This window comes from Odocoileus virginianus, chromosome 30 (genome assembly GCF_023699985.2).
Source record: "Odocoileus virginianus isolate 20LAN1187 ecotype Illinois chromosome 30, Ovbor_1.2, whole genome shotgun sequence".
NCBI lineage: Eukaryota > Metazoa > Chordata > Mammalia > Artiodactyla > Cervidae > Odocoileus > Odocoileus virginianus.
The window spans coordinates 4,839,879-4,865,362 of record NC_069703.1 but is presented as its reverse complement, the minus strand read 5'-3'; the positions used below and the strand labels follow the sequence as shown (position 1 = coordinate 4,865,362).

The 25,484-nt window shown below is 36.4% G+C and overlaps 1 protein-coding gene across 3 annotated transcripts in view; it reads left to right on the top strand.

The window, feature by feature from the left end:
- DNAH7 (dynein axonemal heavy chain 7) overlaps window positions 1-25,484 on the top strand; it is a 258,907-nt gene that overhangs the window by 190,255 nt on the left and 43,168 nt on the right. For all 3 annotated transcript variants that reach the window (XM_070458472.1, XM_070458471.1, XM_070458473.1), the window contains 6 exons: window positions 7,726-7,916; window positions 12,299-12,432; window positions 13,229-13,564; window positions 18,076-18,202; window positions 19,173-19,367; window positions 21,059-21,151. In XM_070458472.1, the coding sequence (XP_070314573.1) occupies window positions 7,726-7,916; window positions 12,299-12,432; window positions 13,229-13,564; window positions 18,076-18,202; window positions 19,173-19,367; window positions 21,059-21,151 (1,076 nt within the window). The remainder of the gene's footprint in view (window positions 1-7,725; window positions 7,917-12,298; window positions 12,433-13,228; window positions 13,565-18,075; window positions 18,203-19,172; window positions 19,368-21,058; window positions 21,152-25,484) is intronic.

Here is a 25,484-nt window from a genome sequence, read left to right as displayed (position 1 = left end):
AGTTGAACAATAAACATGCATTACAGAAATATCTGGAAAGGGCACAGGTAAACCCAAAATAACATAGGGGTTTTTTTAAGGTATTTGAGTCAGGCTCATCTTAAATGATTACTTTGTTCATATCTTTCATTAATTATTGATAATGAATCAAGTGAGAACTTTAGAGATTATAGGTCTAACAGGTTAGGATGCTTTCTCTGTCTCAAGATTTGTTTGGGATATGTCTTCTAATTTAAATTAGCTGATTCCTAGTATAGCTAATTTAGCTGTTGTAATTTTTGTCTGTTGTTTGCCCTTCCTTAGTTCTCATGATAGCTGTACTTCTACAATGAAAAGGGCCACTTGATATGCCAAAAATATTTTAACACATTATTTCAACTATTTCTTTGTTCTTCTCTCTACTTACCCTACAAAAGTAGCAGAGAAGTGGGTATGCATTTTATGTGTCTGACTTGCCATTTATAATGGAGAAATGAAAAACATGCCAAGAATTTTTCAATGAAGTTCTATACACAGGCCACACTTGTCTACGTAAACCAAAGTACTTAAGATTTGAATACGTTGGGGTTATTAGTCACATTTTGAATCCATATTGTGTATCAAATTTTGACTATTTACTTGACCAGGTAAATTGTCAACATTAGGAAAGGACAACATGTTTAGCCCCAGGACAAGTTAAGCAAATCCCAGTTGCTAATAGAACCAGTGACACATGGAAAGAATAAAAACAGATATACCAAATAGACTTACTGACAGTTTATTTTTGCATACCAATATATTAATTGCAATTTTAGACTTGGTTTGTATAAGAATGAGGTGAAAAAATCTAAGTCTACCTATAAAATGTTGTTTTTATGTATATGGACACACAAACACTTACACAGGTAGTATTTCATTCATCCGACTGGTGTTCTGATAGTATAATGACATGGAGTTACCAAAAAAGAGACAACCTGATCTCCGTATCAGATATTTTGCTTGTTAAATGGCTAGGACCAGGCAATATATCTGTTATAAAAGTAGAAATTGGACATACTTCACTAACCCTTATTAGGACCACTGTGCGCTGGCTCTGGAATCAGCATACCTGCCTCTTTTACTCAGTACTTGGTTCAGTCACCTTTCTGAGACTCAATTTCCCCATTTGTATGTTGTGCAAGGAAGAAATGATTACTGTAATTTGGGTGCTTATGACAGTGTCTGATAAAATCAACTTATATCAGTTTTTTGTTTGAGGATTTATTATGTGGTTTATGTATCAGTTCAGTTCATTTCAGTCCTTCAGTTCAGTTCGGTTCAGTTCAGTTGCTCAGTCGTGTCCAACTCTTTGCGACCCCATGAATCGCAGCATGCAGGCCTCCCTGTCCATCACCAACTCCCAGAGTTTACTCAGACTCATTTCCATCCAGTCGGTGATGCCATCCGTCCATCTCATCCTCTGTTGTCCTCTTCTCCTCCTGCCCCCAATCCCTCCCAGCATCAAGGTCTTTTCCGATGAGTCAACTCTTTGCACGAGTTGGCCAAAGTATTGGAGTTTTCAGCTTCAGCCTCAGTCCTTCCAGTGAATACCCAGGACTGATCTCTTGTAGAATTGACTGGTTGGATCTCCTTGCAGTCCAAGGGACTCTCAAGAGTCTTCTCCAACACCACAGTTCAAAAGCATCAATTTTTCGGCGCTCAGCTTTCCTCACAGTCCAACTCTCACATCCATACATGACCACTGGAAAAACCAGAGCCTTGACCAGACAGACCTTTGTTGGCAAAGTAATGTCTCTGCTTTTTAATATGCTATCTAGGTTGGTCATAACTTTCCTTCCAAAGAGTAAGCATCTTTTAATTTCATGGCTGCAGTCACCATCTGCAGTGATTTTGGAGCCCAGAAAAATAAAGTCAGCCACTGCTTCCACTGTTTCCCCATCTATTTTCCATGAAGTGATGGGACCAGATGCCATGATCTTAGTTTTCTGAATGTTGAGCTTTAAGCCAACTTTTTCACTCTCCTCTTTCACTTTCATCAAGAGACTTTTTAGTTCCTCTTCACTTTCTGCCATAGGGTGGTGTCATCTACATATCTGAGGTTATTGATATTTCTCCCGGCAATCTAGATTCCAGTTTGTGCATCTTCCAGCCCAGCATTTCTCATGATGTACTCTGCATATAAGTTTAATAAGCAGGGTGACAATATCCTTGACGTACTCCTTTTCCTATTTGGAACCAGTCTGTTGCTCCATGTCCAGTTCTAACTGTGGCTTCCTGACCTACATACAGGTTTCTCAAGAGGCAGGTCAGGTGGTCTGGTATGCCCATGTCTTTCAGAATTTTCCACAGTTTATTATAATTCATACAATCAAAGGCTTTGGCATAGTCAATAAAGCAGAAATAGATGTTTTTCTGGAACTCTCTTGCTTTTTTGATGATCTAGCGGATGTTGGCAATTTGATCTCTGGTTCGTCTGCCTTTTCTAAAACCAGCTTGAACATCTGGAAGTTCACGGTTCATGTATTGCTGAAGCCTGGCTTGGAGAATTTTAAGCATGGTCCTTAGTCATGTGAAACTCTATTCGACCCCATGGACTGCAGCACGCCAGGCTTCCCTGTCCATCACCAACTTCCGGAGCTTGCTCAAACTCATGTCCATCGAGTTGTCTGTTGTCTAAACTTCATGAAATAATCTCAGCCTCTGTTGTCTCCTTCTCTTCCTGCCTTCAATGTTTCCCAGCATCAGGGTCTTTTCCAGTGAGTCAGTTCTTTGCATTAGGTGGCCAAAGTATTGGAGTTTCAGCTTCAGCATCAGTCCTTCCAATGAATATTCAGGACCAATTTCCTTCAGCATGGACTGGTTGCAGTCCAAGGGACTCTCAAGAGTCTTCTCCAGCACCACGGTTCAAAAGCATCAATTCTCTGGTGCTCAGCCTTTATGGTCCAGCTGTCACATCCATACATGAATACTGGAAACACCATAGCTTTGACTAGGTGGACCTTTGTTGGCAAAGTAACATCTCCGCTTTTTCATAGGTTTGTCATAGCTTTTCTTCCAAGGAGCAAGTGTCTTTTAATCTCATGGCTGCAGTCACCAGCCACACTGATTTTGGAGCCCCAGAAAATGAAGTTTGTCATTGTTTCCATTGTTTCCCCATCTATTCGTCATGAAGTGATGGGACCAGATGCCATGATCTTAGTTTTTTGAATGTTGAGTTTTAAGCCAACATTTTCTTATATTATCTCTTAATTACATTAGAATCATACATAGTTACATATAATATAGTTTGTATAATGAGAAAGGCCATACAGACAATCTATCCAGTGTTTTTTAAACTATGAGTCACAGCTGTAGGAGAGAGAACCAACTTAGGGGTCATGACCAGCATTTGTAAATGAAATGCAGTGGAGTGAAGCACATTAAGCTCTATAGCATAAAGTAAGCATTATTTCATGAAGTTTAAAAGTTTTATATGCACATGTGTATAGTAGATCAAGATTTAAAATAAATTTCTTACTTGGAGTTGTGACCATGAAAGTCTAAAATCTAATAGTAATTCTAATAACCACTACATTTTATTAACAAGGTAAGTAAGCTGACAGAGTATGTTATGTGGTTTAACTAAGACTGTGTCTTCAGGTCAGGGAAGCGTTAAAACTAGTCCCCAAATCTTCTGCCTTTATCCAGGGCTTTCTCTGTCACTCACAGTTGCTTTAACCTACTTTTTGGAATGAAATACTTTAAAAATGGATAATGATTATTCACAATGTCTTCTAACATTAATCATCAGAGAGAAATGAAAAGTTTTAAATCTATTATAGAAAGAGAAACAGATGGCAGATTTTATAACTGTTTTTATATTTAGCCTTCAAGTAAAAGAATCAGTTATTATTACAATTTTAAAACATAAGCAACTAAAGATTCTGCCATTCTCTTTAAGTTTTGACCTATTTCAGGACAGTGACTTCTGATCCCTGCCAGGTGGCCTGGGTAGAGAAGGCAGAGGTTTTGCCTTCACCCACCTGCATCTGCAGACCTCCCTTTTTTGTTGTTTATATTGAGCTTTAAGATAGAATCCTCTTTGAAAAAAGTATCCTGCTGCTTAAAGAAAATCTTTGAAAGCCAATGTTCTAGAAAATAAAGGTACATCTGTATTAGCTACACCAGTGGTCAAGGTGTGTGTAGAATGTTATTCAGGTTAATATTCTGATAAGTTAACCAGTTCACACTCCAATAAAGCTGGAAAAATGAAGGAATACTTTTTTAATTTTTTAAAAAGAAGTCAGTTTGTATAGAGGAGCTTTTAATGGCTTTGCATTAACTCTGTGAAAAAAATTCTTTGCATTTACAGCAAAACTTGTCATTACCTGAGCCTTCCTTGGGCAGAACTACCTATGGTTCAGTGTTTCTATCATTTGCTCATTTCTTTGTTCAGTCATTCATCTTACAAATATTTATTTTGCAGCTGCCACGGCCACTGAAAACACAGCATGAAAATACAGACTTGGCCTGTGCTGTCTTTGAGCTTATTGGTTTAAAGAGAGAGACAGAGATTATGCATGGGATGAGGGTTAGATGGGAATACAGTCAGCTGGCAGTACATGTAACAAAATGACATAGTTTCACATCTTGTCTGTACTCTTCCATCACTTTGGTGAATTCCTTCCTCTTTCTATGACATCTCTCTCAAGCTGTTCAATCAAGTGCCGAGACTAAAACTTTTACAGATTTCTACAACTGACCTTAGTATTGTGTATATAACTGTGTCTCAACCCAAGCTCTTTGAGGGTAGTCAGTAAGTGCTCAGTAATTGATTAATCGACTTTGAATGCAATACGCTATACAGCTGAACACACTCTGCACATTTTTCCCTAGTAATTTGAAGTCTCAGATAGGATAATGTAGATAGTAGTGTAGTGTTAGTAGCTCAGTCATGTCCAACTCTTTGCAACCCCATGGGCTGTAGCTCGCCAGGCTCCTCTGTCCATGGGATTCTCCAGGCAAGAATACTCCAGGCAAGAACCCACTCAAATGGAGTGGGTTGCTATGCCCTCCTCCAGGGGATCTATCCTGACCCAGGATTGAACCCAGGTCTCCCGCATTGCAGGCAGATTCTTTACCATCTGAGCCAGCAGGGAATACTCTATTGTAGATAATTCGTTAAAAAAACAAAAACAAAAACTGATGTCAGTTACAGTGGCTCAGTGGTAAAGAATCCGCCTGCAATGCAGTAGACTTGAGTTTGACCCCTGAGTCAGGACGATCCCCCGGAGAAGGAAATGGTTGTCCATTCCAGTATTCTTGCCTGGAGAATCCCCATGTTCAGGGGAGCCTGGCGGGCTACAGTCCATGGGGTCACAACTGAGCAACTTAGCACACAGCACATATGAAACAAAAACCTCGGATGACTTTTAACAATGCAGAGTAAAGAAATCACAAAATTTCACACACACACAAAACAACAAAAGACTTGAGTAAGGCATTGTTTTTTCAGTGATCAAACCATAGTCTCACCTTATACCAAAGTGTGCTTCAGATGATCTAAAGAATTAAATATGAAAGACAAAAAGAGAAGAACTAAATGCTAAAATAAAACACGAGGGAATAACTAAGCTGTCTTTGGAAAAGGAGTTTCTAAGAAAATATACAATGGAGAAAAATTTTTAAGGTAAAGAATAATAGAATGGACTCTACAAATTTATAATTTAAGCCAAGAAACATTATATAAAAGAAACTTAGAGAATATCAATCACAATTTCTGGATTATTTGTATCCCAATTTAGCAATCAAACACTAATCAACATACTTTAAAACAATGGGTAAGCATATCCCCTGACTTGATATTTGATGAAATTGTGAATTACTGATAATTTTTAAGATATATTAATTTTTAAATAAGAGTCTTTAACTTTCAGAGATTCCTACTCAGATATTTGCAGATCAAGTTTTATGATGACTGGGATTTGTTTGTAAATAATCCAGGGTGAGATAAGGAATAGATGAAACAAGATGGGTGAAATTGGCAAGAAATTTTTTTTTTTTTACCTCTGAAAAAAGTTTGAGAATTTCTACAGCAAAAAGTTGAATTTTAAAGAGAAATATAAACAGATTTAAAACCAAGCAGAAAACTGGGGGTATTGTTTGCTACAAACAATATTTATCAATCCCACTTCTGGGCATACACACCGAGGAAACCAGATCTGAAAGAGACACGTGCACCTCAATGTTCATAGCAGCACTGTTTATAATAGCCAGGACATGGAAGCAACCTAGATCCCATCAGCAGACGAATGGATAAGAAAGCTGTGGTACATACACCCCATGGAATATTACTCAGCCATTAAAAAGAATTCATTTGAATCAGTTCTAATGAGATGGATGAAACTGGAGCCCATTATACAGAGTGAAGTAAGCCAGAAAGATAAAGACCAATACAGTATACTAACACATATATATGGAATTTAGAAAGATGGTAATGATAACCCTATATTTAAAAATACAAATAAAGTTTAAAAAGCTAACACACTGTGACACTTGGTGCCCACTGTTCCATAATAATCATTCTTGGCCTCCTTCCCGTTAGCATCTCCTGTGTTTTCCTGGGCACATTCCATTCAAAGTAAAGGAATAAATTTCCTAACTTCTGTGAATGTAAGTAGAAGTGCCATTTGTGATTCCCAGAAAATACCCTTAAATGATACTTCTTTCTTTTCTATTTTCTTTTTTTTTTCCTGATGATTGCAGTGTGCATTTTCTTTGAAAGACTAATTTGGCCCCAAAGATAAAGCCATATGCCAAAAATGGTGAAGCAGCAAGATAGCAGGAGCTTGGATCTCTGAGAGTTTAGACACACTGTCCTTTCAGTCCTGGGCAGATTACCTCAGGCTCCTCTTTACATGACAGAGAAATTCCTTCTTGCTTGTGTCACTAGTATTGGGTTTTTTTAATCACTTGCAGCTAAACCTAATGGTGAAAACATGCCCCATGACAGGAAAATAGGCAAATATTTTAGCATACAGTTTCTAGAAGGAAAAGTATAGTTAGGCAAAGAGCACCTAAAGCATCAAGCCCAAAATACAAATTTTGATGATAATTTTTACCTATCAAGTTTTAGCAGTCATGAATATTGTTTTTAATGCTTGCAGTATCACATAGTGGTTAAGAGAGCTGTGTAAGGAGACAGATTGCTTGGTTCAAGTTTCTGCTTTTATCATTCACTAGATGAAAACTTTATTGTAGTCACCTTGCTTCAGTTTCCTCATCTGTAAAACTAGGATATGATACTGGATGCTTTTCAAAGTTGTGAGGATAATGAGGAAAGGCAACGTTGGGCCCAGTGTTTGTGAGTGTAGCGATAATGAGTAAAACAGGTTAAAAATAGAAGAGCTGCAATGAACAGTGAGGTGGATGTATCTTTTCGAATTCAATTGGGATTGCAGGATCATATGGCAACTCTATTTTTAATTGCTTGAGGAACCTGCATACTGTTTTCCATAGTAGCTGCACAAGTTTACATTCCCACCAACAGCAAAGGAGAGTTCCCTTTTCTCCACACTCTCGCCAGCATTTGTTATTTGTAGACTTTTTAATGATGGTATGGCACACTTCTTTATACTCAGAAGACAAAAATAGTTTTATGGGCAACCAGAAACAGCAGCAATTTAGAAGGCTGAAAGAATTTTGAGAGTTGGAAGTTTATAGTCACTATTTAAAATAACATGAAATCTTTTTCTGATTTTATTCCAGTGTTGCTAGAAAATGTGGGAGAAGAACTGGATCCGATCCTGGAACCTCTTCTACTAAAACAGACCTTTAAGCAGGGTGGAAGTACGTGCATACGACTTGGGGACTCCACCATTGAATATTCACCAGACTTCCGCTTTTATATTACTACCAAGCTAAGAAATCCTCATTATCTTCCGGAAACTTCAGTAAAGGCCAGTATCTAAAATTAACGTCTCTGTATCAGCTTTTGCAAGCCTGTATTTTCCTCCTGAGCCATGAGGAAAACAGGTCTTTCTAAGTAAAATGGATTTTGTCCTTGTTTGGCGTTTCCTGAAATTGCTATAATAATTTCCAAATGTTGTTCATGTGTGTGCATGTCAGTAATAAAGGAGCCTTCAGTATGCAGTGACGAAAGACCATGATAATTTAATTTCTGCAATCAATATTATTCTTAGATTTTCACTGTTAAAAATAGATAGCACACATGCATGTTCTTTCTTGACCATAAATGATAATATGCTGATTCTTAGAATGAGGATTCAGGAACAGAGCGCCATGCTTTCTCAGAATAAGGTGGCTGCTATCTGATTTTATGTAATTACTTAAAGGAACTGTTTTTGATCACTTGTTCTTTTAAAATACTAAACATTCCTTTAAAAAGTAAAGTTAAAATTATAGTCAGTGACTAAAATGAGTTGAGATGTTGAACTGTAACCAAGCTGCAAGAGCTTATTCCATTCATTATTCCCAGTTCCCATCCGTGGTCAGCATTTGAAGTTTGACAAATTTTTGTACAATGAATGAATGAGGGAGGGAAGGATAGTTTTCATTTATAGAAGCTCAGAGGAGAGGACGTTAAGAAATATTCAGATTTTGAAGGAAACATATATAGAGACAAGATTTATCCAGAGATTTTGAACACTGTTCATTATTAGAAATATTTAAATTAACATAGGCATCTCTCTATAGGGCCAGAGAAAACACTAAGATGAAATAATTTATGCCCTCAAAGGTGAAAATACATGAACGGTGAAAAGCTCTCAAGAGGCTTACACTGTAAATAATGTCATTGTTTATGACTAGAAAGGCATAGCGGGATTCAGAGTTGGGGACACACTTTAGACTGGACATTCAGGGAAGCCTGGAAGACGGGGGATAGCTGGAGTGACCCTTGAGCTTAGTTTTAAAAACACAATGTTAAAATATGAAAATTCTTAGCCACTGCTTTTAATTATTAAAATAAATATGTTATCTAAACACCTAAAAATTGTGTTAAGTACTACTAGGAGAGGCAATATCTGCTAGTAGTGAAGAGCATGGTCGGGAGTTAGACTTCCTTGGTTCAAATCTCGGTCTGTCACCTACTGTTGTGTGACTTTGGCCGTGTTGTTTAACCTCTCTGTACCTCAGTTCCCTCATCTATAAAATGGGAATAATCAGTGTCTAGCTCATAGAGTCGGAGCAGGCAATGGCACCCCACTCCAGTACTCTTGCCTGGAAAATCCCATGGACGGAGGAGCCTGGTAGGCTGCAGTCCATGGGGTCGCTAAGAGTTGGACACGACTGAGCGACTTCCCTTTCACTTCACTTTCATGCATTGGAGAAGGAAATGGCAACCCACTCCAGTGTTCTTGCCTGGAGAATCCCAGGGACGGAGGAGCCTGGGATATGAATGAAGACTAAATAATCTATGTAAAATGCTTATAAGACCCAGCAATAGTATTATGATTGTTAACTATTAGAATTATTATTTAACTTTCAAATTTAAGTGGAAAAGAATGACTCATAAAAGAAAATAAAATCCTGAAGCTGCATTACCAAAAAGCTTTTTTAATAAATCACATGGAACATCTTTTTTTTTCTTTTCAGTAAAATTTATGAAAATATCACAGATAGCATAAATAATAATTTATGTATAGTAATAACTAGTTATAGTTGAAGTCATAAACCACTGTGGATAGGGAACTATTTTATGATTCATTATTGAAATCCTTGAGATCCCTAGAGTGTCTTATTGCTTCATTATTTTTAATTGCTGGGATTGATTAAAGAGGGATTAGAAAACATAGTGAGGCAGTTACTTGCTTTCATTTACAAATTAAAATACTTCCTCTTGATCTTATTTTTAGGATCTTTTATGTACCTTTTGCTTTCAGAAGTACCCAGGGGATGATACTGTGCTGCTATAATTCATTTGAATCTAAATGAAAATAAAATTTGAAGCCATATTTGTGTGGTTTTAAATGTTTGTTAGCAAAATGACTAGATTTGCAAAATCTTGATGTCAAAAGATCTAGTGTTAATGGAATATGAATAAACCCCTCTGTGTGTCTGAGGTAAAAGTTGTCACACAGACATTCCTCTGAGCGCTGTGACGCTGGTCTGGGGACTGAAACGAATGTAATCTGTGTTCTTGGCTTCTCGGCCCCACAGGGAAAATCTCTTAGAAACGTTAATGATAATTTTCCCATGTCTAAATTCTGAAGCAGTAGAGAATTGCATAACAACATTTAATCATTTTTGATTGCTCAGTTTAAAGGATTGTTGGTTATTATTCCATATAAATGTATGATTATGCCTCTGTGATCACACTTGGTGGCATCCAAGGCCTGCCGTGGGGCAAGCTGGGCGAGAGGTTTGATGGGAGGACAGTGCCGTGGAAGAGGTGCCTGGCTGCGGGTGGAGGAGGGCGTCACTCCGCAGGGGTACAACGACCTCCTGCTCCCAGGAAATAGTTCTCTTACAAGGGAGGTGGGAAATCACAAGTTCTCCCAACTCAGCAGTCAGGGCTGAAGCTTATGCAGATGGCTTATGGTCTGTGTGTCTGAGATTTCACAGTCAAGGTGGGTACATTGAAAGGCATGTGAAAGGGAGGAGTGGGAAGTGATGCTCAGGACACAGGTGCAGACCCTAATTCAGGATGTGAAGGCAGAAGACTGCACGATAGATGCCTGAAAAGCGGCGGAACAAGGGAGGTCAAATTAAGCCAAGGTCAGGTGTTTATTGGCTTATGGATCCATTGGTGACCAGAGCTAGAAAATTGCTATAATTTATTGCTGTGAGTATTGATGGATATGTAGAGGCAGGAATGAGAGCAGATTGTAGAGGACTAAGGAATGAAGTGAGGCATAGACAAAAAAATATACAAATGACATTTTCAGTTATGCATTTAATAGTTATGAAGGCACAAAGAGAGATCCTTCAAGAACTGAAAGAGATTGTGTGGATGATTTGGTTTTTGCCTTTTAAAAAGAGAGACCTAAGCATGATTACTTTCCCACTTATGGCAAAGACTCAGGAGAGGGGTAACTTTAAGACTCAGGCAGCAGAGACCTGTGTGTAAGAGCGATTAAATGCTGAGATGAAGCAGGGTTAGCGGACTGCATCTTGATGGATGCTGGTGAGCTGTGTATTCCTTCGTTCATAATAGTGGTTGAGTATCATACTGTAATGTACCATAACGCAATGTGCTATATTGTGATATGATTACATTATAGGATGTTGTGGTTGCTGCTGTTGTTTAGTCACTAAGTCGTGTCCAGCTCTTTGTGACCCCATGGACTGTAGCCCGCCAGACTCCTCCATCCATGGGATTTCCCAGGCAAGAACACGAGTGGGTTGCCATTTCCTTCTTCAGGGGATCTTCCAGACCCAGGAACTGAGCCCTGGTCTCCTGCTTGACAGGCAGTTCTCTTCCCGTGAGCCACCTGGGAAGCCCCTAGGTTTTTCCGAAACATCGTTAGGAAAAACCTGAACGAACTTTTTGGCAAACCTACTCTGTACTCATGACAAGTCCTCACTGTGTTCTTTTTTCTTGTAAGTCTCTGTTTGTTCCTCTTATCTCCTCTGCTTTTGGACACCACCAGGCACTTAGCGGCAGCAGCAGAGGCGCCTCGAGGGCTTCCCTGTGGCTCAGCTGGTAAAGAATCCGCCCGCAGTGCGGGAGACCTGGGTTCGATCCTTGGGTTGGGAAGATCCCCTGGAGGAGGGAAAGGCTACCCACTCCAGTACTCTGACCTGGAGAATTCCATGGACTGTAGCCGGTCCAGCCAACATGTAGGTTGGCCTGCAGCCAGATCCTAATTGATTTCAGGATTAATGGGTTGTCAGAAGTTGGACGAATTTGAAATAAAAATAAATTGATAACCAAACACAGCTCTCTGCAGTTATTACATTTATGAGCATGAGAAACTTTTCCAGGTTTTTAATTCAACAACGTAGTTTGTCTATATCCTTAATCACGGTCTCCCCAAATTTTACTTTTCACATATACTGTACTCAGTCACTCAGTCCTGTCTGACTCTGTGCAACCCTATGGACTGTAGCCCACCAGGCTCCTCTGTCCATGGGATTTTTCAGGCAATAGTACTGGAGTGGGTTGCCATTTCCTCCTCCAGGGGGTCTTCCCGACCCGGGAATTAAACCCACATCTCCTGCATTGCAGGCGGATTCTTTAGTGCTGAGCCACCAGGGAAGCTCCTCACATATACTACTGTGATGTTAGAGTCAACTTTAAGGTTAGGATTGGAAGCACATAAGCAGAGGCTTTCTCAGCAGGAAGACTGATGCAGTTGTTGCGTTCCCTCCTTTACAGGTGACACTGTTAAACTTCATGATCACTTCTGAAGGGATGCAGGATCAGCTTTTGGGAATTGTCGTAGCACGAGAAAGGCCAGATCTTGAAGAAGAAAAGCAAGCCTTGATATTACAAGGAGCTGAAAACAAAAGGTTTTATACATTATAAAATACAGAATCATTCTTTTTTTTTTTAATTTATTTATTTTAATTGGAGGCTAATTACAATATTGTAGTGGTTTTGCCATTTGTTTCAAGATCACTTAGAATCAGTTAAAGTACATATTAAAGATCTAGGTTGTTAGGTTTAATAGGTACATTGAATGGAAAGACTTGAGTGGAAAATAAAAGGTATTACAGTCTGTATGTTAATTTAGAAAATTGCATTGCAAAGTATAGTTTTTACATACAAGATCTTAGGCACTGAAAGGATTAGAAGGCCTGCCACAAGTCAAGGCAATGTATTTTCAACTCTTCCACCAAGTTTTAGCACAAAAGTTTTGGCATTCATTATGTAGCTGAGGTTACCTGTTTTCACTGAAGCATAGTCTGAATGAATATGTTGCATATCACTTTCTGCTTGTAATATCTATATCACAGGTAGAAAGGGTAATGCCCTATAAGTCATGAAAAATTTCAGAAAATAAATGGAGTGATACTTTCTATTTAATTGGGAGCTGAGCTACTTGATGGCAGAGTAGATGGGCTTACTCTCTCTCTCCAGTTACCACATAAACGATCATTAGAAAGGGAAGTGGAGCAGAAAGACCTGTCTTTCTGACATTTCGCAAGATAAGAAATTAATTATATGGCATCACCGTTCCAGATATTTGTCACAATGTGATGTATTTCTTTAGATTACATGCTCTCTGTTTCTTATAAAAGAATATATATGTGAAGTGATTTTTAATGATTTCTTCTTCTTCTGAGAAATTTTTTTTTATTCCAGGCAGTTAAAAGAAATAGAAGACAAGATTTTAGAAGTTCTTTCATCTTCGGAAGGCAATATATTAGAAGATGAAACTGCCATTAAGATATTATCTTCCTCCAAGGCTCTGGCTAATGAGATTTCTCAAAAGCAGGAAGTAGCCGAAGAGACAGAGAAGAAGATTGACAGCACCCGCATGGGCTATCGACCTATCGCCGTTCATTCCACCATCCTCTTTTTTTCTATTGCTGATTTAGCAAACATCGAGCCCATGTACCAATACTCATTGACCTGGTTTATTAACCTTTTCATCCTGTCTATTGAAAATTCAGAGAAGTCAGAAGTCTTGTCAAAAAGGTATGTAAAAGCAATACTAATTAATACACATAATAACTAATGCATGAAATATAGTAATTGGTGGCCTTCACTGTTGTTTCAGCATGGGGTTCACCTTACAGCCATATAGCTAGAATGAACTTGATTAATCATTGTAACAGAAATAAATTTGAGGGTTAGACATTGAACAGATGTGTCCAAATTCAGTCTGCCAGGAAATTGTTTACAGAGATATGGGATTATAATGTAATACTGAAAAGAGGAAGTGTTGTTTATCATTTGCAAAATGTATTTATGATTGGAAGTATGGAAAGAGGAAGTAACATCCCTAAAAGATACAATTCTTACTTTCTGTGAGCTTGCATTCCAAAAGTTACAAATTCACGTTTTAATATACACATATATAAAATTTGACAGATTAAAGTTTTTAAAAAACAGTCTGCTGTGATTGTGATATTTGTTTTTATAAATACCTATTTTTCTGTTGGCTATTGCAATAAGTAATGGATTAGCCTAAAGAATAAAAATTTCATTTTTTTTTGTTGTCAGTGAGATAAATTTTAGCTCGGTATTAAAACATGTTTTTAATAGTGTCTAACATTAAATTATTTCTTGAAAAGATAATAATTACAGTCTTTGCCCTTTATAACTTTATTGATCAACACAGAGCTAGATACTTCCGTTTTCTAACTGTTCATACTCATAAAGGAAACTCAATTTACTAATATCATTCACATTTAAGAATTACCTTTTAGAAGTCCAAAATGCTCATCTCCTAAATCTAAAGTGAATTCTTTCATTTATCATGGTAAAATTTTGCAAAATTTTAAATATTCTTAGACTGAGTAATCTTTGGTTAATATCTTTCATTATTTTACAAGCCTGAGTATATGAGTATATACAAGTATATGAGACTAATGAAGGTATAGCACTGACGCTTGGCTTAGCAAACAACTTCTCAAATACCTGCCCACGAGAAAGGGAAGAAAGGGAGGAAGAGGATATCTTTAGGCAAGGAATGCACAATGGTAAAGTTTAAAAGTTTCTCTTATATTATGAAATTTGAAAATATTTCTCTCAGTATCTGACATTTTCAAGGTGAGCAAGGATTACTGAAATACAGAAAACAGAAATTTAAGTGACCTTTCATATTAAAGTTCCCAGCCATTTGCATTATGTTCCTTACTTGAACAAGTGTGTCTGGTTTTCACATTAGATTCTGAGTTCCCTGAGGCAATAATTTTTTTTTTATATTCCTAGAATCTAGAACTTATCACAGAGCTAATCACATAGGGTGACACAGTAAATGATGTTCTGCTTTTCATTGCAGTTCTTAATTTCTACCTTGATTAAAACAAGACTACCAGAGTGTTATCATTTTAATTAATTTAAAATCTGTTGGAGTCTAGAGAAAAAAACCTTGTTTTTTCTCTTAAAGACCTATTTTGTATATAAGTTTTATAAATTTGGACAATTTTAGACTTTAAAAGTAGTTACTGGTTCCTTTACTATCTCATTATATGAAATTAGGATTTACTCACAGATATGATATCTCTTTCTTCATAACTATAATATAGCCCCTTACAGTTTATAAAAAGTCAAATTCTTTTACCTAGATGTAAGATTTGAATGAAGTCCAGAAAACAAAATGTGCCTTTTTAGTTTTAGTTAAAATTCTTTCATTTAGAAACAATGAAAATCATATTTATGACTACAGTGATCTTAAAAATATAATTCTGGAACCAAAGAGTAAATATTAAAAAGTATATTTGAAAACTTTGAAGTTATTACTATACATACAGAAACATGCAGAAATCAGAAGCATTTGAAAAATAAAATTTTATGTGAGTACATCTGTGTAACTAACACCCAGGTCAAGACATAGGACATTATCAACGGCCCAGAAACCACTCTGTTTCCCCTTCTAGTCACTATAATCCACATCCCCCCAGGTAATCACTGTCCTGACTTTCAGTGCTAGAGATGTGTGTTGCCTAATTTAGAATGCTATTTAAATGGAATTACGTGGTCTGTGCTCTTTTTTATCTGACATGTTGCACTTAACATTGCGTTTGTGAAACTTATATTGTTTTGCACAGTGCAAAGAAGTGGTTTATTCACTTTCATTGTTAAATATGGGCGCATTCGCTATGCTCCTGTATTGTTGGGGAAGTGTAAAAGCAAATCTTCTCCCAGTCCAGAAAATTTCTCCACAAAGCAGTTGAGAAAGAAAGCAGTTTTTAACTGAGTAAGTATTAAACTAGAATGTGACCTGCAGCACTATCAGCAGTTTGCTAAGAGAGCACAAAGACAGGAATCTCACTTCCTCGGCTTTAGCAGACTGGCTTCACCCGGAGGAAAAACCAATGTCTCATCTTTATGATAGGAGGTAGTTTGGCAGCTCAGAGTCAGGAGCCCATGAAGTTGGCCCATGAAAACGGCTCTCAGATCTTCAGAAGGGACATTCCTGGGCCGTAAAGTTGAGAAAAAGCCTACCTATATTTCAAAGAGAAGGTACTTATAATTTTAAACTTTCGAAAGTAAATGCTCTAAGGAAAAAGAGGAGAGGGAAATCTCTTAACATTTTCGGTATAAGAAGATTGGGCCTTTTATTTTTATTTGTCCTTTCACTATACCACAAGTTTTTTATTCATTCTACTGCTGAGGACATTTGGGTAGCTTCCAGTTTGGAGCTGTTACGAATTTTTGCTGTCTTGTACACTCTTGTATGTGGCTTTTGTATGTACATTTACCTGGTAAGTACATATCCAGGAGTGGAATTGATCATAACAGAGTATATATATGTTCCATTTTAATAAATATTGCCAAATAGAGTTCCAAAATGGCTACCACAAGGGACACTCTACTAGTAATCTCGTTTAATCTTCCTTTTTTTTAAAAGTAAAAAGTAGGAGAAAGCAAGATCTCATTCAGAAATTAGAGTTCTCATAGAAATCATTTTTTTGTCAATCATTGATAAACATCAGATAATCTGTTAAATATGTACAAGTTTTACTTGTCAATCATACCTCAATAAAGCTGGAGAAAGAAACAAAAAAAATTAGCTGACCTCTTGGTCTCTGGGCGCTGATCAGTTTGTAGCTATAACAAAAGCGTGGAGAGGATATGACTGTTAACAGTAGACTACTAAATTGTTGGAGAATCTTAATATTGGTCTAAAATTACGTCTAATTTTCTTTCATGAGAGATAAAAATCTCTCTTTTTGTGTTTGTATTCTGAGAGTTACTATTCATAATAATTATTTAAAAATGCCAAACATATATTATAAATATATAAATACTGTGTATATACTATGAAATAACCATAATAATTGGAATCATCTGTCTTTATAACATTTTAATGCATTATAATTTATTATGGCAAAATAAATAACTGCAGCAAAAAAATACAGAAACAAAAATCTAACTAGAATATAGCTTTGTTACAGGAACCACACTGAAATCAATCTTTTGTCTCATGCTCTCAAAAATATATGCAAGATCACACATGCCTGTGTGCACACACAGAATTTTTTCTTTCCCTTCTACTTCTGTCAAGATAATTTTCCCTTATTAATTATTCTTTTGAAATATAATTTTTAGCAGCTGTACAATATACTTTTAATGAATGCACCATAATTTTCTTCATAATTTTCTTATTGTAGGATTTGCAAGTAGTCTCCTGCTTTTGTATTATAAATAACACAGTAATAAATATAAATGTCACCATCATTGATTATTTCCTTTGGCTAAATCCCCAAATTAGGACAAATGTGTTCACTTCTTTCAGACTCCTGATATAAATTCCTTTTCTGTAAGGTTATTCAAATGAATAAATTCATCAGAGGGAGCATGAATACCTTACAACACTGTATCACACATCAGCATTGAAAATAATAAGTTTTCTCATGTTAAAGTTTACTATGAATACCAATCACACATGTTAGCATTTATTAGGATGCTGTTAGTTGCAAATATTGTGATTATTCATATTTCCATGACTTGTCTATGTGGTAAATAAAAATGTAGTTTATCAAGTTATGTTATTAGTCTAGCTTTTATGGATTTATGAACAGAGTAGCCCTCTTCTAAACTTAATTTAATAAAGAAACTATTAACTTTAGTCTGTTCATTTATAATATATCATATAGAACATATGTAAAAGTTTATGAAATATGGAAATCCAGTTTTACCCCAAGAAATGTTTTGTAGTTTTAAATAGTCCAAAAACTGTTAAATGTAATAGATTAATATACCATGCATTGACCTTTTTTCCAAAAGGAAGATTAAGTTTTGTTTAAAAAAAGTCAGTTGATGGTAAAAATGCAGTTCTACTAAAGTGTTCCTACATTGTGTAACTCTCAAATTGGTGCCCCCAGTTAATGAGAATCCTTGATCTGGTTTGGGAGTAATTGACCAGAAAGTTTATTAGAACACACATCTAAATGGTTTATAATAGGTTTTCCCAAGAGCATTTTTTGAGAGAATAATGCATTTTTTTTTAATTTACTTTTCTTTCTGTTGACCCTTAGGCTTCAAATTCTCAAGGATCACTTCACTTATTCCCTTTATGTTAACATCTGCCGATCCCTCTTTGAAAAGGATAAACTACTCTTTTCATTTTGTCTAACTGTAAATCTGCTGATACATGAGCGATTGGTCAGTACTGTTTTAATTTATGGGGAGAAAATATTAATGTGAATTTATTAATTTATGAATTTGTGTGGGAATATATATAAAAGGATTGTTAATAGCAATTATTATAGTGAAGGCAAGATATCACAACTAGACTGAATTTCACAGAGGTGAAAAATAAATTAAGCAGAGTTCCTTGTGTACCTATTACTACTTAAAGTTTTGTATGTTTTAGCTTAAAATAGTTTCTATCAGAATCTCATATATAAGGATGCATATAAACTTCTCAAATGTATTGATATATGTACCCCAATTAATGATATAAATGGTAATGTTTTTAGGAACTTTTGCAAGTTTGTCAAATCTAACCATTGGGTTTAACAATACCATTCCATTAATTTTAGCTATGTTTCAAATCTGTTTTCTTAAAATATGGGAAGCACTTTAAGAATGGAAGAGAGGTGTATAAATTCATTATTTTATACACATGTGTTTAAGCTTTATTAATTTCATATGGCAATGTATTAGCTAAATTCTGAAGAAACATTTATTTTAGTATTTCTTGCAAAAATTTCATAGCAGTAACTCATCATATTTTATAGAAAATAATTGAAAATGTGGCAGGTGTATGGCTTTCTGCCTTCCCACAACTTTTACAGACAATAAAACTCTTCATGGTCATTTTGGAAGACATATATTAAAAAAGAATAAAATTCAGATTTCCATGTTTAGATCAGAAATTCTGAAGGAAAATTATCAACAAGTAGCTCTCTAGTATCTAATAAATAGCTCTCTAAAATGGAACTATTTTGAAAACTGGTTATAATGAATACATTGATTTCTTATGAATCAATACTGACCTATACCAATAACTAAAATTTTATGGGGGGATATTTGAAACTTGAAAATCAATCAATTTTTTAAAATGGTTGTAAGTTATCTGTGTATATGGTGAACTCATTTCTGACTCTTCATGCTACTTTGTTTTCCAAAGATTAATAAAGCTGAGTGGAGGTTTCTGTTAACTGGTGGCATTGGCCTGGATAATCCTCATGCTAACCCTTGTACATGGCTTCCTCAAAAATCTTGGGATGAAATATGTCGACTGGATGATTTGTCTGCCTTCAAAAACATTCGTAGAGAGTTCATGCGCTTAAAGGATGGATGGAAAAAAGTATATGACAGTTTGGTATGTTTTTAACTCTCTTGCTTGTTTCACAGTTTTTAAATGGAAAAAATAATGTCAAATAATTTATTCTTGTCTGTAAGTAAGCATTAAACAGCTGGTCAAATATAATGTCTCAATTAGGCTATCCCCACTTTCTAATTGGTTCCGCTTGCACTTCTCTTCAAATACCTTGGAATCTGTAAAGATGCAAAAAAGTTGCATGGTCCTTAAAAGTACTCTTTTTGGATTTCCAGGCCAGATTTTTATTATCAACGTAAACTTTGGCAGTCATAATGGCAGATGACTTAAAATTTTATAGAATAGGTTTTGTTTGGATATTCTGAACACAGGGCACAAACTAATAAATATTTTTGTCATTTGATGAGAGGGAAAAAATAATAGTTCTCAAATAATTTTCATGAGACCTGATCTTATTAGTTGGAGATTACTATAGCTAACATATACCATGATGCTCAGTTTCCCTTCTGGAATATAAACAAATTGCTGCCTTCCTTCACTTTTTCCTTAGCACAAGGGCTAACATTGTGATTCCCAGTTAATTTTTTCTAGTGTTTCTACTTTTTTTTGACATTTTGCTTTTCTTGGGCTTAACATGCAACAGCTCTATTTGGGGGTGGGGGTTGGAGGGAGAAAAAAGCAGGATGCGTAGAGAACACTTTGGTGACCTCTTTATTGTACTATACATGATAGAGTGTGTCTGCACATGAATTTAAATATTTTGGTTTGAATCTCTTTTGGATTGATCCTTGTTAATAATAAAAGTACTTTTTCCAGAGGCAAATATGTTTTTGTTATGTAGTTGAGTCTAAATAGAAATTTCCCTATGCTGAAGCATGAAGATTTCTGACCTGAGATACCCATAGCCTTCCCAGCTGTTTCAAAGATGCAAGTGTCTTCTTTTCCCATTCTTCCTACTGGGATCTTGATACATCTCTTCTTGCATATATTTAATAACATTCTTTGGCTTCTTCTTTACATTATGTGTGTAGTGGGGGAAGGGGAAGGAACATGCATGCGCTCAGTCGCGTCCAACTCTGAGACTCATGCGAGCCTGCCAGGCTCATCTGTCCTTGAAATTTTCTAGGCAGGAATACTGGAACAAGTTCCTATTTCCTACTCCAGGGAATCTTCCTAACCCAGGGATCCAACCTGAGTCTCTTGAGTCTCCTGTATTGGCAGGCAGATTGTTTACCACTGTGCCGCCTGGGAAGCCCCTTCTTTACTATACACATTCTCAAATATTCCTTTCTTGAAAAGATATCAAAATTTTATCAAAATAAAAGTAATGCATAGCCTTCTTTGTTTGCAATAAATGTTTATTTTTGTAAATAGATAATGAGAGTAGTTAGTTGGCAGGTTTTTGAAATGCCTTTGGAGAAATAATGGGAAAAGATCTCCTAATGCACATTTATTGTAGTAATAGGGAACATTTGTGCTATTGATTAACGTTCATATTGACACTAACCTACTTATTTCATGTCTTAGTTTTGGTTTTATGTGGCAGTTAAAATTTTCTTTTTATTTCTTATTTCATAGCTTTGCCCCAACATAATAAATTTACATTAGTATTCTTAATTTCACTTAATTATTTTATGTTTTCTTTAAACTTAATTTAAAAGTCAAAATACTGGGGTTTTGGCTTTTTATTAAGTCTTCCAAATAATATTGAATTATATCCACTGTCATTTTAGGAACCACATCATGAGGTTTTTCCTGACTATTGGGAAGATAAAGCAAGTGAGTTTCAAAGGATGCTTATCATTCGTTGCTTGAGGCCGGACAAGGTAAATGCTGTCTTTGGAAGCGGCTCAGTGAATTCCAGACCTTCCTAGCTCCACATGCCAGCCAAACATGTGTTTCCTTATGTAATCATTGGGGGTGGGGTGGTAAACAGCTGCAAGAAATAACCCCAATTCCCTCTAATGCAGTCATTTTTTAAAAAGTGTGTATTTATTGTAACTGCACTAAATTAGTAACTCACCAGATTATGTTTACCAGTTTATTTATGTCACAGCTCTTCCTTTTATCTCTGGAGAAGGGAATGGACAATCTACTTCCTTTGCATTTTTGTTCTCACTGTTTTGATGAAATTGGTCAGTGTTGTTTACATGAAGCTGATTTACTACACCTTCTGGTTCCTCAAATGCTATCCTGTACATGGTTCTTTATTGGCTTTTGGAAAGCTAGTAGAATATTGTTTTTAAGATGTTCATCATCGCTCACCACAAAGGAAAATGTCAGCACTATTAATTTTCATTTCTTTAAGTAGTAAATTATATAACCAGCGAATCAGCTGACCTGTCATATCAACAAATGAGAGTACTCATTGATATCCTCATTTGTATTATTAAACTCTATTTAAAAAAACAAACTATTCACTCAAGTGTAAAGACCCATATCCACAGAGATAACCACATAACTCTGAGGAACGATAGACATTGGGAATGTTGGAAGAAAAACTGAAAATATATTCTGATTGTCCACTGTTACTACTTGAGTAAAAGTATACATAATTACTCCAAAATTTATTGTATTCACAATTTGAGTTGCTAAGGATATAAGATAATACTTCCATTCGAACAGCAATAGAAAAAGCAACACTTGTATGATGAAGACAGTGTTTTTTTTTAATTTTACACATCAGTGATAATACAAGGTAGAGGCATTCTTTGCTCTGTAAGTCAGGGTCTGTTCGATGAACACATGTCATTCTTTCTTGAAATGGCAGTGTGGCCTTAGCCAGGGCCAAAGTATCCATTAAGCATAGGACCTCGGGTCCATGGTACTCTTAGGAGTTCATGAAAGTGCTTTAATTTCTGTTAAAATGGGAAAATAAACCAGTCTGCTGTATTTTAATTTTACAAAAACAGTTGCAAAATACATTGTTTTCTGTTTATCGATGGAAGAGGGGGTCCGCAATGTGCCGAGGGCCCCTGAATATCATAGTGCTGCCCAGCTCTTAGATGCTGGAAATAGTTCCCATTGTTGAAGATCATTATTAAACTGCACCTTGGGGGCCCTTTTAAAAATGAATCTTCACTGAAACTGTTAGCGTTAAGCCTCAGAAGTTTTCACTGCAAATATTAAATATGAAAGAATATGAAATAGTTCAAACTCTTGTCTAATATGACTTCTTTCTTTAAAACTTTTTTTTAATTTTCAAAGATTTTTTACTTTGTTTTCTAAGATAAAAACTGTTACAGTAAATGGCTCTCTGTGTACCATTAAACTTCTCCCCTCAATATTTGACAGAGAAGTTTCTGATCATATTCTATATTGTTTAGTTAAAAGTGATTAATGAGGTGTTTCCTAACTGCAGCAGTTTCATCTATAAATTTATTTTCCCCAGGTTGTTTTTAAAAATTTGACATTTTAATCTGAAAATACATTGAGTACCAAATAGATCAAATATTATTTTCCTTAGTCACTCTCTTTTTCAAGTGAGTATGAGGGAGCTGGGAAATTTAGATATTCAAACTGACGGGCTTTTGTTCATTTTTTGAATCAGTTGAGGTTAAACTTACATTCCTACTTCTCTTAGCTCTTCTGCAGAATGCTTTAGCACTGTGTGTTTTAACTTTTTCTTATATGTTTCCGTATCTCCTCTAGAGTTTTCTTTGCATGGGTGGAAGAGTGTAAACATTAATACTTCTCAGCAGTATTCCTGGTTCTCTCCTGTGTATACTCGAGGTGGGGGCATTGTGGCCATTAACCTTGTTTTGACCAGTAAAATGTGAGCAAAAGTGTCAGGGTGGAAGCATCTAGCTATCATGGTGAGATTCTCCAGAATATTCCTCTTGCCATCAAAATTGTGGAATCACATGTTGGTATTTAAGTGCCATGAACAGGCTGGAATGCTGAGTCAGAGCAGGGAGGGTTTGTTGCCTGGACACTCAGATGACTTCTGAGATGGTAAGCTTTTGTTGTGTTAAGCCACTGATATCTTGAAGTCGTTTGCTACTATAGCATAGTTCAATTTGTCCTGTTAACTAGTTACCATTACCTGTACTATCACACCTATAATCCTTAATATATAGATAATTATCGGATTTCCCTGGTGGCTCAGATGGTAAAGAACCCACCTGCAATGCAAGAGACCTGGGTTGGGAAGATCTCCTGGAGAAGGGAATGGCTGCCGACTGCAGTATTCTTGCCTGGGAAATCCCATGGACAGAGGTGCATGGAGGGCTACTGTTCATGGGGTCACAAAAGAGTCCGACATGACTGAATGACTAACACTTTTTGGACATCTTTCACAGGTCAGGTGGTAAAGAAACTAGTTGCCATTGTCTATGCCATCATACCTGCAATCCTTAATATAGAAATAATTATTAGTATGCTCTTTTATTACTTGCAACCTCAAACCCTTCAATCTTGCTGTTTACAGGTTCTTTAATTCCTAGTCATAAATCACTGATTTTGGAACCTATGTATTTAAAAATGATATATGACTACAGTATTATGCTTTGAAGAGAATAAGTTTCCAAAGCAAAATGGTATTAGCATGCCAGAGAAAGGAATAGTGCTATATAAGGCTGACAATTGGGCTAGTACTACATAAATAGATTTTATTTCTTTGCTATCTCTAAGTCATGAGATATATATCTCCACTAGGAAAATCCATAATTGTTTGATCTCTAATATAAAGTATATATTATTTGTCACCATAGTTTTTTTCTGTCTCCTTTCCACTGCTCTCCCTTCAAAGCCAACTCCATCCCGCGGTAAGAAGTCACAAATGCTATGTTCTCTAATGCTGTGGTTTGGAAAAATGTAAAAGATGTTCACTAAACCACCAGTAGGAAAAATGAAATGTTTGCACTTTCCTTAGATTTCAATAGTTTATAGTGTTTTATTGACAAAAGCATATCAGATGTATAAATACTGAGGTATGGAATGTTTTGAGCCCATTTACAAAATGAAGAGCTTCTGGCCACAGTTTTCTCCTTCTGGACTGTAAACAAAAAGCAAATTAAACAGCTTTTAATAAGAAACTTGTCAAGTATAAGCTAATATGTTTCTCTAACCTCAGATAAATCCTGTAGGAACTTGCAAGACACAGAAAAGCATACATAGAAGACCACAAACTTCTTTTCTGCCTTTGGGAAGATGGGGGCCTAAATTAGTCTGTAATTTTTGTTCCTGACAGATTTCATTTTATAGTTCTTACGCTTGCATAATCAGATTGCAGAAGCAAATCCAATTCCATCACCTTCCAAATTGAATAGCTTGCAGTTTCACTTACCTCAGAAGTTACTGTTTTGTCTTGGGAACAAGTTGGTCTCATTCAGTTGTTTTTTGTTTTTGTTTTTTAATTTTTGTGTTGACTATTGTGTTTTAATTTTTTTAATTGGAGGAGAAAATTCCATGGACAGAAGAGCCTGGCAGGCTACGGTCCATGGGCTCACAAAGAGCTGAACACAACTGAACGACTAACACACGCACGCACAACCGCTTTACAATGTTGCGTTGCTTTTTGCTTACAGCAGCGGGAGTCCGCTGTAAGTGTCATACAGTCCCCGTCTTGAGCCTCCCTGCCTCCCACCCCGCCCCAGGTCATCACAGAACACCAACCTGAATCCTCTGTGTCACACGGCAGCTTCCCGCTAGCTAGCTGTTTCACATGTGGTCGTGTATACATGTCAATGCTACTCTCTCAATTCGTCCCGTCCTCTCCTTCTCCCACTGTGTCTACAAGTCCACAATTTCTATGATCTTATCAGTTTTAATGTTAAAAATGAAACAATGAGAATTATCATGTGAGCACCCCTCACTGAGTCTTCCTGTACTACCAGAAGACTCACTTCCCATCTGCCATGTTTGCACAAAAGCAGTGAATGACCCCCGGCCTGAACCACTCAGAGCTCAGACTTCCTAAAAGTGAAACCATGTACTTAAAAGCCATGTGCTTTCGATTTGTTTGTAAAATTATAATTTAGTGAAGAGGTTAGCCTTGAGAGGAGAGAGGTTATTAAAAACTATTTTGTTTTTCTTTGTTAATTGTTATTGTTCTTAACCCAGGGAGAAAAGACAGCCATAGGAAAAGAATACTAGGGAAAAGGGCAAGGACAAGGTCTCAGACAGGAAGTGAGGACGTTTTCAGTTTTCTACCATCAG